Here is a 13,323-nt window from a genome sequence, read left to right as displayed (position 1 = left end):
TATTTAACAGAAATGTTATTACTTGATCCATTGACAAAAAAAAAATAACTGCTTTTTTAGACCTACAACATTGAGAAAAAAAATATTCAAAGAATTTTACATTTATTTTAAAATTTATGAATTAGTTATATTTAGATTTGCCCATTGTTTTTTAAAGGAAAAATTAAAATATCTGAAATACAGTAACATTTTCAATAAGCTCTCCTTTCATATTTCTCATTTATATAATTACCATTTGTGTTTTAAAAGTTTCTTATTTCCTGCCCTCAGTAGTAAAATACGGCAGTTATTAGGCCTCAAAATCAATTGTAATAATTATTCTTGAATGAACTGGATAATGGGTAAGACAGTTAATTTCAGGGTGTTTTGAATTTTTATTTATTTATTTATGTATTTTTGATGTTTACATCTTGTGTCCTCTGCTTCGTAGCGATCATGAGTTGAGGGTAAGTTTAAAAGGAAATCTTGAACTGAAATTCATTCCAAACAGTACTTCTCTGTATAAATTTGCTCTATATTCTAATACACAATACGCTCTCTTCCTTAGACAAACTGTTCAGTGGCTTAATTTGAATTAAATACGACTTCCTAAGGCTCCATTTTCCCTCCCAAAGAATGTGGCACTTCAATAAACATCTGCCTATTAGGCACCTCTTACCAGAGAGGTATCATCCGGACTCACTTTCTGGAGGGGCCTCTTTTATTCCGTAGAAGGTGATTTTAGCTTAGTGATGTAATAAACGAACCGGGGAGGCATTTTGAGCCGGTACCTGCAATGTCCAGACACGGCAGAGCGCTTTAAATAGGCTTCATGGGAGCTGGATACAGATGGATAGTATCTGCACCTTTTCAGATATCCCATGATACCTAAATACGTCTGGTTAGCAAGGTCGGATTACGATTTTGTTATAGGATGCTCACGCTGAGACTGGGCTCCAGGTGGAAACATGAGGGCTACAAATTGAAGACAGCGTAAAGTGGGATTGAGAGGGAATGACGTTTTAAGGTTTCAAGCAATTTCTCAACTTTTCTCAACTCTGGAGTCTAAGGCTGATTTTCGGTTCACAGAATAACTACACCCTCTGGTGGGCATGCATGGAAGCTGTGATGATTCACATCGCCCTTCCGAGAGTTGCACCTATAACCAACTCTCTTTCTCAGACTTTCTTTCTATCAGTTTTATTTCATTTTTTCCTCCCTCAAGTCCTTAGCCAACTTATTAGACACTGTCCGTGAGGCAGGGCAAATATGTCCCTCAGGCCTTTCCTCTGTACACAAGAAGGGACAAACCAGATACTGACCAAAGTTTTGCCCCTAAGAGACTTTTTATGTCATAGTCACAAAGTAGTACAAGCTTCAGCTCCACCAAACCTTGTTCTGCCTCTGTGGACCCTGTGTCTGGAGGATGCTAACACTAGTCCCTGTAAGCTGTGGGTCAGGGAGACAGAGGACTTGACTGTGGAGCCTTAGAGTGACTGTGTCCATATCCACTTCCGTGTGTGTGTGTGTGTGTGTGTAGAATGAGAATGTATTTTTTTTCTTTCTTTTTTCTATTATCACCAAGGCTTCAGTATTCAACGATTTTTTTTGTGTTTGTTTTAAATATTGCAATATGATCTTAACAATATTCTGAGTAATCAAGAGCAGGGATTCTGTTCACATGTCCAGTTGGGCAGGTATGAAGGAAGGGCGGGTGGTGACTAGAGGGTCGGGAAGGGAGGTGAAAAGGTGAGGAGGGATGCAGCAACCTAAAGAAAACCACAAACACACGGGAAGAAGTAGTCCTGGGCCATGTGACTCAGCAAGATGGCAAGTGACGACAAGGATGGGTTGGTGGAACACAGGTAAGCACACCCTCTGCAATCCTAGAGGTGTTTGGGGAGTGCTCCAGTACACACCACCCACTGTGCACTGTGTTGAGGGCTCATAATAGTCACTAAAGGAAACTAAAGTCCCCAAACTGAGGAACCCTGGAGCGTATGGTATAAAGGAGAAGCTACTACCTAGGGACTAGAGACTTAACAACGATTATATTTGAAAAGTCAAGCAAATTTGAATTGAAGCAGTTACGTTGATTTCATGTTTTCAGATATTATATACACACAGAATTTGTTTAAATACATTATAAATTAAGTGCATTCTCTTCAGATGCTATGGGTTAAAATGTAACAAAAAGAGGTTAAAAGTGCCATCTAGTGGGAAAATAGAGAATTGAGTTGAAAATACAAACTGATTTTTTTTTCCTCTCTGTAAAAACAATAATATTATATAATGTTAAAATGGGAGTAATAATACCTTATCTTACATGGCAGTAATGAAGAGTATGAAGTGTAACGAGGGGTATGAGGTGCGACAAGGAGTAAAACACACAACATAGCCTGCAGCACACAGCGAGCACGCCATAAGAGGTAGATATTGTAATATTCTTGTATTCTTTTTCTTATCTTAAATGATATTAATCAAAATGATATTACTATTATTATTAGCAATGCTAATCACTAATTGCTGGGCCCACTGAACTTTATCTCTATATCTATTTAACAAGCTGTCTACTTAACTCTAGAATGTTCACTTTAACTCTTTTTAGATAGAATGAAGTGATAATGATATAAATAATATTCCTATGGTTATGCCCTCCATGGGAATCTTTAAAAAGCTGCTCAAGAAAGCTCCTAATTTATTTCAACATACACAGTTCCCCAACATTGTCCTAGAAGCTGCTGGAGTTTAGAAGAAATAGGGAGGAAAATACACAGATCCTGACTGAGAACTGTAGCCTGCCTTCAGTGTCAAGTCTACATGTGAAGACTAAACAGCAACTGAATGTAAAAATGCCTGTAAATAGTAAGCGTGGCACCACAGAATCTTTTTTCTTTCTAATATGTAAGTAGCAGCAAAGAGAAATACATGCCCTGACAAAGGGCTGCTTTCCCTTCCAACTCTATTATGTGACTAGCCTTCACATTTACACCAGCACCTGAAGAACTGGGGCCCATAGTGAGTCGACCTGGGTTTTCTAGGCTCAACTCTTGCCCTCACTCTTGGTGTGACGTGGGAGAGGCCCCTTCACCACCTGGGCTTCTTTTCTGTGATTATGATCACTAAAATCACTTTCCTCTTTAATAGATTGTGAGTCCCCACTAGTTTATGTGCCAAATGTCACCTCCTATCTGTCTCGTCAAAGTGCAATAGCACTTGGTCAGGGGAAAAATATCAAAAATAATAGATCAATTAGGCACTAAAGCAACTTAGAATTTGATATTTTGATCCTCTAGGGTAACTGAGTAACTCTTTTTACATGAGTTTTAATTCCCTCTGGAGTAGCAGGAGAGAAGAGACTGGGACCATAGATATAAATGTATAATGCTTGGAATTTAGCTAAATTAGAAGAGTGAGCAAATGGAGCACCCAAGCCTGTAATTTAGCTGTACACTATCTTTATAAACTCCAACACAACCATCAGTATACTGCTCAATTCATATACTGATTGCCAGATAGAATGCTAAAGGCTGCCCATCACATCTCAGATTCTCATTTCATTTCTCATTTACAAAGTAGAATCGCAATAAAAAAAAATTAACTTTCAAGTCTGAAAAATAGTCCTATCTTGATTGCTACCATTTTGCAAGCACGATTAAATATATATGAGGCATAAATATCATTTTGGAACATCTTTATTAATCCTTCTCTCAACCAAGTGAAGTAATGACCTGAGAAATACATCCAGATCCACAAGCCAAATATCAATTTTTTCCATTATGTACATATTTCTGAGGATGGAACTTTTTGTCTTGATTTCTCTTTTCTGCTTTACCATTCTTATAATGGAGATAATTATTTTCAATAGTGGTAGCAAAGACTTATCAGAAAGAAAAAAAATGGTTGATACTGTTTTCCATGTAATGAAGAAGGTTTTGTATTCTGTCTGCTTTGCTAAGGTGCCTTCTTGGCCAAGGTCTTAAGTGCCACCCTGACAGTTCCTTTGACAATATCTAAGCACTGATATTATCTACAAATCCTCACAGGATATGGAAATTCCTGCCTCCACACAGCACAGTGTCTTTTGAAAGGTGTTTGTGGCTACGTGTGTGCTCACGTTCCCCGGGAGGCAGTCAAGTGTGGTGAGAAAGCTGCTTCAGGAAATAAAAGATAAATATTGACACCTTTTTAGGTAGGATAGGTAAAACAAACACATGCATGCATAATTACAATCTACATCTGGGAATCTCACCGTACACTATTGTGTTTACGATAATATTGCCTGATACCTAAAGGCAAAAGGGAGGGAACTAATTTATTGAATATCTGTTTAAGCTAGTTATTGTGCAAGGCATTTTAAATGTAATCTCTTTCCTGAGAATTTTGGATGAAATAAATAATGACTATATGATATACTATATACATTGTACGAGGTAGGACAATAGCTAAGGCCATGTGAATCATATACAAAGTAAAAGGTATTATTTATAAAGTCTTCTTAGATAAATGAGTCTTATATATGATTCTCATTCCAAAGATTGAGTTCACTCCTTATGGTCTGTGATAATGACAACCTACTGGTGCCCAAGGTCCTGGCACATGAGAACAGCAGGATGTGTGATCAGGTGTGGCCTCCAGATTACTGCCATCCAGAAAAACAGCATTATAAAGGGTAATGATCAACATTTGTTTAAATGTTTAGAATCAAAATTATTCAAGAAAAATAGAACTTTTACAATTTAAAAAAACACTATGTTTCATAGAATAATGCTCCAATAAGTGCCTAATAAATTTAGGTTAAATTTAATAGAATCAGGGTAATAGTCAAAAATACTTTGGGTCACTAAGTCCCAGTGTATCCCGATATTTCCACTGCAAGTAATAGATAACCCAATTCAAATGGTCTTAAACACAAAACGGGGTTTATTCTTATGAAACTTTGGTTTGTTAATGGAATAACTGAATATATAATATAAATATATATTTAATATAAATAAATGTAGTTAAAATCAAAATTTTACCTATATAAAAATCTAGAAAGAAAAATGTTACGTTTACCTCATAGACCTTTTTATAATTACAGAGTGTAAGGAAGACATTGTTCTCACTATTGTATCATTTTGTTAGTGTTAATTAAGTTAAATTAATTAAGATTCTAACTGAAATTACTTCCCAGAGAAAATAATTGGATAATAAGCTAGAAGATTTACTAAAAAGTGCTAGGTTTCACATTAAACTTCAGTAAAAGTAACCAGTCTCTAAAGAGATTGTCATATTTAAAATCTCCAATCAAATAGACTTGGTAACCTTCTCACTAGGGTGATTTTGTCTTTCCATCATATTAATATGCTTTCTGAAATAATGTTATTTTGCTTGTATTTTAGCTATATGACTTGATATAGAAGAAAAGGTTATGATTAAACTGTGGTTTTTATCTGTAAAATGGGGCATATAGAGAAACATCATCTTTTACCTATTAATTTTCTGTACCCCATCCAGTCATCCAGCAATCAGAATATATCTTTCTCTTTCTTTCAGAAGGCAAGTGGGTCGTTGAAAATCTAAATTTTAAAAATCATAACTTAGTTATCAGACACAAAATATATCTTCTTTTTGTTCTGTGTTTACTATATTCATTTTTGCTTCGTTGTCATTCATTTTCATCTCTCGTGTTTACACAGTTCAGGATAAGGAAATGAGAGAGATGAGCCACAGTCCTCCCCACTAACTCCATCACTCTAACAAGGTCTATGACCCTCGAGAAGTTGCCTAATTGCTCTGACCTGCAATACTTTTGTCCCTAAAAAGAAGATCATCTTTAGTATTCTAATATATTATAAGAATTATATCATTCTGTGCATCTGAAGAAGCCTGGAGAAAATTTATCATTTCACCCACACCCCCAAATAAGATATAATAATCAGGAAAGAGAGTCAGTCTTAACAGACTGAAAGACTAGCTTTGCAGACCCTCTTCCTTTCATGATAATAAACATGGAGAGAGATCGCTGGGCCAGGCCATGAATCTAGTAGCATCAAAGAGGATATCTAGGTCATCATTAGAGATAACCTTCCATTTAAAATGTTGCATACCCGTGTAATTCATTGTTGTTTCCAGTTTCAACAAGGCAATATCATCCCCACTTTTTGCCATTTTATATTGAGCATAAATTATTATTTCTTGAACCCCCCAAAAAGATGTATCCTCTTTGATTTCTGATTGATTTAAAATGCCACTGTAGACATGCAAATTTTTGGCTGAATTTACCCTATAGAGTAAACAATAGAGGAAAAAGATTTCCTTTACCAACTAATTCCCAAACATTTGAGCTATATTGTTATTTAACTGGCTATTACTATCTAACATTTTTCTCCTACTGGTGGGCTTTTAGGTAGAAAGAAGCAGTATCGTACTAAGACTTTTTCAATCACATAAATTTCCTATCTAGAAGGTCTTAGGCTAGCATTTATCTTATATTAAACACACAAAAGTGAAACAATGCTTTAAACACACACACACACACACACACACACACACACACAGAGTATGAAGAGCTCCAGGTTTTAGTCTCAACCCTGCCATTCATTAGCTGTGACCCTGAGAAATTCATTTGAACTTTCTAGTATGTAAAAGATAAAGAAGACTACTGGCCTCAAATGTATCTTTGAGTTATGAATATGCTCCATACTAATTTTTTTAAAAACAAAACAAAACTATGTCTGGAAACAACTCAGATACTGAAGTGCAAAGAGGAAGTTTGGCCAACTAAAATTCCCCAGGATGTGTATATGCTTCCAATGAAGCTTTTATGTTTGCCCAGTATTGAAATTGACCTAAGTAAGGAATCTGATTTGAGGATGCATGATAAACTCTTACAGAAAATTCTCTTTCAGTTTAGTTCTGGACTCAACGCCCAGGACAATGCACCAAATACAGTGTGCTCTTATGGGAACTAACAGGAACTCCCTGGGGAGGTGTGTACATTAAAATGGGAAAATGAAATAATACGCAAACAGCAATGTTCTTGCACCTATTCCGATGCTGGTAGACCATGAGTGGCTCTTCCTTTTTGCTCACTTTTTTTCACTAAAGATAGAAAACTTATTTAGTAAATAGGATAATATACATTTTTTTTAAAAAAAAGTACTAAAATCCTAGTGATAGATTTAATATACATGTGGGCATGGTGAATGAGTGAAAAAAAGAGTAGCAACTCAAAACGATGAGCAGCTGTTAATATCTACTGGTTTCCGATGATGGAACTTCCACACAGGTGTCTTCGGGTGGGTGATGTGATGTGCAAAGTTATCTGCCATGGCCATTCACTGTGAACAGACACTGTTCCTCCAACAAATCTGGGCTTGATTTTGGTCGTACACTCTACAACAGAAGGATCGCAAGGAGTAACTTCCTAAATCATCATTTTCCATCAGTAGTTATACTCCTTCAGGCACAAAGGAGAAAAAAAACCTCCCCTCCTTTCAATAATTTACCATGACCTTGAAGAAACTTTACAGTCAAGTTGGAAAAACAAAACATGAACATAAAAATTGAAGGACTAAGTCATCTTGTAATTACATGCCCCCAAAGAATGCTTCATCTGGTACTAAGAAGCATTCTTATCTTCCCTCAAATGATAACCCTGATGGTTAAAAGCAGCTGTTGTTAATTGCCTCCAGACCAAGAGCATCACCTGCAACTTGTTAGAAATGCAAATTCTGAGCACCAACTCAAACCCAGTGAATCAGTAGTGGAGCTCAGTAATCTGAGTTTCAATCAACTTTGCTAAAGTTTGAAAACTATTGTTATAAAGAAAAGCTGAGCACCTTCCACTCAGCTTGCAGTCTATGCTCAATTCCTCCCCTATCCCCTTCTACTTGGGCTGACCTTTGGTCCATCACCCCCATTCCACCCACTTCCAAACATGGGCTGCTCTTTTGTTTGTAAACTGTTTCTGCCCTTTGGTCTTGTTGACAATGTAGGGGTCTTTGGCCCAACTTTTGATACTTTCAAAGGACTTTGATTCAGAGTTACTCCTATGTTTCTCTCCTGTCTTGGGTGTCCTGAGAAGGACTGTTCATTCTATTTTTACTTCTTGACATGCCAAACACCAGAACCTACCTTCCTGGTTGGAGTTTTGGCCAAATCCTTCTCTGTAACTTAGACAGAATGGGGGCATGGTACTCATAAACGTCATTATTCTAGAGCAGTGCTTCTTATATTTCAATGTGCATATATGATCACCTGGCTTTCTTTTAAAATGCAGATTCTGATCCAGTCTGGAGTAGGATCTGAAATTCTTTCTAGCAAGTTCCCAAGTGATGCCAATGTGTTATGCCCGAACCACAATTAGAATAGCAAGCAGATCAGGGAAGCTTTGTATCTTTAGCTAAAGGAGTGTGAAGTTAGCAGAAGAGTCATCAGTCAAAAGCTAAGTCCTAGATCATTCAGTTACTAGTTTTCTAAGTATAAAACAACTTCTCTAGGCTTTTCTTTCATCAACAGGAAAATGAATATATAATTCTAGGGCAGACTCCAAACAGAATTAGAGGACAGGAAAAGAAGCTTTGAAAGAAACACCAGCTGGTAGCAAGCTGAGGTAGGAAAAGGGGTGATGTGTTTGTGAAAGCCTAAATAGTCGGATATCTTGAGAAGAGAGTTTTCATTTGAGAGTGGACAGGGTGCAGTTTAGTTTTATAGAACCGTTTTGAAGATTTTGACTATACTCTGGAATTACTGGGAAGCCCTTATAATTTGCGAGGTGGAAGTGGCATAAAAGACAACATTTAGGAAAATTAATAGATGAGCAGTAACTAAAATGTTTCGAACAGCTCAATAAAGACCTAATTAGGGATGAGTCATAGGTCTTGATGTTCATTCTATTTGGTTTCTCAGTTCAAACAAAATACGGAAAATATCGCGTCTAGCATCAAATTTTATGTTAAGAAATGCTTCTTTTGATGGCAATTGTTCTATATCTTCAGAAAATTAAGTTATATTGTAGACCAATGACAGTTCAAGGATGCAATAAACATCTCAATTAGATATTCCCTTTCGTATTAGGATACTATTTCATCAAATAGAGTGCAGCAAAACCTAATTAGTTTCTCTTCATTCAGAAGTTGCATTAAAAAGACATAAGATTTTATTATTCCTTATCTTATTTTTCTGCTTCATCTATTAATCTATATCTGATATGTTCTGTAACTTTTACAGGCCAAAGTCCATAAATTTAACAGAGAATATAATGAAGGAAGGAGGGTGAACAATGGATTCTGCAATTTAAGGCATAAGTGCTGGTTCCTCTTTTATAAACTATATCCACATCACTAACAATAAAATTTTCTAAGTGTCCCTTCTAATGTTTAGTAGAACTAAGGCAAGAGAATTATTATAAATACTCCTTCTTGTCTTAGGTAAACTTAAGGTTTACCTTACATAAACTAAGGTTATTGTGAGCAAAACAGAGAATTATGAAACAAAACTTAATTGATGGACATTTTAAAACAAGTTGGATCATTTAAAGATTCCCATCACAACCCCCAGACATTAAGCAATAAAAGTCTAAAAATATGCGGTTTTATGTAAATCAGTAAGTACTAAAGACATAATAGAGTGTTGTGATATTCTAGGGAGGAGTATGTGGCTGATATGTTCTTTCTTGTTGGGGATTCTGTGCCTTAAATGATTCTGTTTGCCTATAAAATATCCCTTGCTACTACTCTCAGAATTGGCCATTGGGATAAAAACACTGCTGATTTGATTTTTATTCTAACTTTTATGTTATAGGTCTTGTTTAATCTAGACAATCTGTTCATTTCCACCCTATCATACTGCTACACATTGATAAGATTTTACTGTAATTTTTGCCAAAATTCATAATGTGCCAATATGCAAAACCTGAAAGAATGAAGGCCTCTGAAAAGTAGCTACTCGAGTATTTCTTAAATAGATACATAAATTTTCAAACATATGATGATTATTTATGTTTCAACTAAAGGTCAAGTAATGGTTATTCAAAGAAAATGAATAATTTGATTAACTGAGATTTGGGGATATTTCGATTATAAAGGATAATAAAAATATAGTTGGCCTTGATAACAAAAATCAGACAAAGTGTTGGTTCACAATGAAATACCATTTGTAAGATGTGTCAAATTAAAACACATATTCAGTTAATACTAGGGGATGCAGTTTAGTCAAGGCCCATTGAAACATGGTCGGCCTGGGTGATAAGGAGTGAAACTAACAGAAAATTGTACATCTGTTTTTTCACTAATGTTTCCCCTATGTGGCTATTATTGGATCTCTTAGTCACGCTATGTTAAGTATAGAATAATTCCTTCACATGTATTTTTTTCAAGTGACATTAAACTCACCATTATCCATTTTACATAACCTTAATGTGTATCCAGAGATGCCTCCTCTCCCATGAAGTATTTTAGTTGGCAATCCATTGGAAGACAGTTTTAAGTAACATTTACCCTTGCAGGTTGGAAACAAAGTGGTATAAATGCAATGCACCTCTCAAAGCGGTGGGGCAGGAGCATCTCTGGAGCCCTCCTTGTGTCTTACTTCTTTATGTTGTAAGATTCTTGAGATGGAGAATAGATAAAAAATTGGCAGTGGATGCTATTGGTACATATTTTCTGGCACGTTTCATGCCCTTTCACATAAACGATGTCCAGTTCTTCTCCCAAAAAAATCAGTGTCATGGTAAAATGATGGATGGCAGAACACTGGACAGCAAATCACATATCAGACATAAGACGCAAAACTTTAGCACTCACCATTTGGTTAATCTCAGTTAGAAGAAAGTGCTTTCATTGTTTACCTGGGATGCTGTGCCTGCAGTTTTGAAGACTGAAACCAGAAAGAGCTTCGTTTTTTTTAATGTGTGTGCTTGATAATCCATTTTTAGACGTTTCAAGGAGACAAAGATTTCTAACAGTAAAAAAGGGGAAATATAAATATATCATATAAAGCATAGCAAAGAAAAAGTACTTTTTACAACACATATCTAAGTTTATGTTAACATTTAATAGCAAAGATTTTCCCATTTCCCATTTCCCATTTCCCTGGGAGTCAGACCCCAAGGTCTACAGTTGTAGACAAATTTTCAAAACTAAACCACCTGCCTCCACAAAAATTTTCTGTACTGGCTCTATTGTCAGTGTTCCTAGCATCTTCTTTTTTTTCCTTTCTTTCAACAATGCTGGCCTATCTCAAAGATCCAAGAATTTTCATGCTCCCTAGAAATCTCCCATCCAGAGTTTCACTGCAAGCTTAGACAGGGATAAGTAAAATCCATTTCAGTCTACACACCCAGGCAGCATCTTCCTGTAAGAGAATAACTTTTCCTAATTAGCACAATATCACATTAGAGAACAGTTCTGTCCAGCAGAATTTTCTTCAATGGTAGAAATATTCCATGTCTATGACATCTAATTTAGTAGCCACTAGCCATATTGTGGCTATTGAGCATGAGAAACATGGCTAATACAGCTAAGAAAATGAATACTTAGTTTTATTTAATTTTAATTAATTTACATTTAAAAAGCCAAACCTTGGCTGATAGTACACATGTGCTCCAGTCACCCTGTATTGAGGATCAAATGTGCCACTCCTCTTATAGGTATCGATTAGGAATTTTATAAAAAGGATTTAAAAAAAGAGCAGTGATGACACAAAATAACACATTACAAAGGCATCTTTCTAATTTCTGAAATTTATAATGTCCCAAGGCATCTTTGAATTTCCTTTCCTCTCTAACTGCATTTAATCCTTTGATCATCTCACCAGTTTCATGGCTTTAATTCCCAGCTATACGTTGGTGACACTCAAACATATATCTAGAGAATAAACCCTTTTCTTAATTTCAGACTTCTCTTTCTAATTGCCAATTCAGCATTTCTCTCTGGGCATTGAATAGGAATCTCTCTTGAAATCTGCTCCTCATGAAATCTTCTGCATCTCAGTCATTGGCATTTTCATCCTTTCAACTCCTTGGGCCCAAAATGAAGCTGTCACTGACCCTGTCTCTCCTTCACAACTAATATCCAATCCATCAATAATCCATACTGGCTCTACATTGACAATATATCCAATCTAGTTACTTCTCTATCACTTCCATTCTGCTCCAAGTAGGGCAGGGTTTTTATTTATTTAGCTTACTAACAGTATCCCCACTGTCTAGAACAGTGCCTGATCTATAGTAAGCATCAAATAAATTATATTCAATTTGCGGAGTAAATGAAAGTAGCAGATACATTTTAATGTGACAGATTTAGTACTTCTGGAATTACAGCTTCACTCAATAGAAGACCAAGTTGGCTTGATGGACAAGGAACTCAAGGACTTACCTTGACTCAATTACTCTAAGAAACCTTTCCCCCAAATGAGCTGCCAAGTCAAGCAAATGCCAAAGGCTCTGAGAATTCTGATTTAGATAGTATATACAATCTAGATTTTGAAGCAGGCTTAATCTTAAGGGTTTTTTTGTTTCGTTTTGTTGTTTTGTTTTGTGTTTAACGAATCTTGTTAATGAGAGGCAAAACTCCAGCAAATGTTCCTTTAAGGATCAAAGAAATTTATCATGCTTTCTTATGGTTCCCCATGTTAATACCCATCAGTAGGGGAACAATTCTCAAATCTTCCTTGACCCACATCGCCAATCCCACTGATGTAGGCCATCATTCCCATCTCTCTCCACTTGGATTTGACGTTCCACTGATATTCCAGCTGTTTCTGCTACAGGTTTGATTATCTTAAACCAGGCATTGGACTAAGTTGCCTCTTTGTGGTCATCTGTATGTTCTTCTTTCCATTCAGAACTAGACAATTCTCCTTTTGCCAAAGGTAGAGCCCTCCCTAAGCTAATGAAAACCAAGAATCCTTGATAACATTAGATTTGTGGTCAGTAAGTAGGGAATGCAAAGGGAGAAGAGCTAGAAATTCTTCTGTGCAACTTTTATCTATCTTATACAGACATTTTGATTAAATTTGTAGTAGCTTAGAATTTTTAATGATGGATTTTGATCAGCCGTTTTTAAAAGATAACACATTACTCTTAATCTTAACTCCTTACTTTTCAGATTCTTTTGGCCATTCTTGAGAAAAGAAGGTAAAAAACAAACATTATACTTATTATAAAAATGTCTCTTATGGGTTAAAAATAAATTTGACACCAAGTTGATGAAAAAAATGTAATAAATCCCCATTTTGCTTTCCATCGGGTAATCTAATGTCCATGGTTCACTCACCGATGCTCTACAATTGTAAAACATCTTGTTGCGTATGTGAAAAAGTAACAGTGCATGTCATTCGTGCATCTTTTGGCATTCC

At 36.0% G+C, this 13,323-nt stretch overlaps 2 protein-coding genes across 2 annotated transcripts in view; both read right to left on the bottom strand.

The window, feature by feature from the left end:
• Nucleotides 1-5,455: 5,455 nt before the first annotated feature.
• On the bottom strand, nucleotides 5,456-13,110 carry LOC102886513 (coagulation factor XI; the record flags this gene model as incomplete). The annotated part of the gene is given in 10 exon segments (XM_025049857.1): nucleotides 5,456-5,499; nucleotides 5,502-5,540; nucleotides 6,072-6,247; nucleotides 6,326-6,328; nucleotides 7,194-7,359; nucleotides 10,359-10,472; nucleotides 10,571-10,682; nucleotides 10,684-10,718; nucleotides 10,814-10,923; nucleotides 13,067-13,110. Coding segments are annotated over 10 exon segments (843 nt in total), but the record flags the coding sequence as incomplete, so codon positions are not given.
• A 188-nt stretch (nucleotides 13,111-13,298) lies between these two features.
• LOC112483323 (coagulation factor XI-like) overlaps nucleotides 13,299-13,323 on the bottom strand; it is a 12,822-nt gene continuing 12,797 nt past the window's right edge. The window contains exon 4 of the mRNA XM_025049869.1: nucleotides 13,299-13,323. This exon is cut by the window's right edge and continues 79 nt beyond it. Within this exon, the coding sequence (XP_024905637.1) occupies nucleotides 13,299-13,323 (25 nt within the window).

Source organism: Pteropus alecto, unplaced genomic scaffold (genome assembly GCF_000325575.1).
Source record: "Pteropus alecto unplaced genomic scaffold, ASM32557v1 scaffold24, whole genome shotgun sequence".
Taxonomy (NCBI): Eukaryota; Metazoa; Chordata; class Mammalia; order Chiroptera; family Pteropodidae; genus Pteropus; species Pteropus alecto.
Note: the sequence above shows the minus strand (reverse complement) of the source record. Positions and strands in the feature narration are given on the sequence as shown.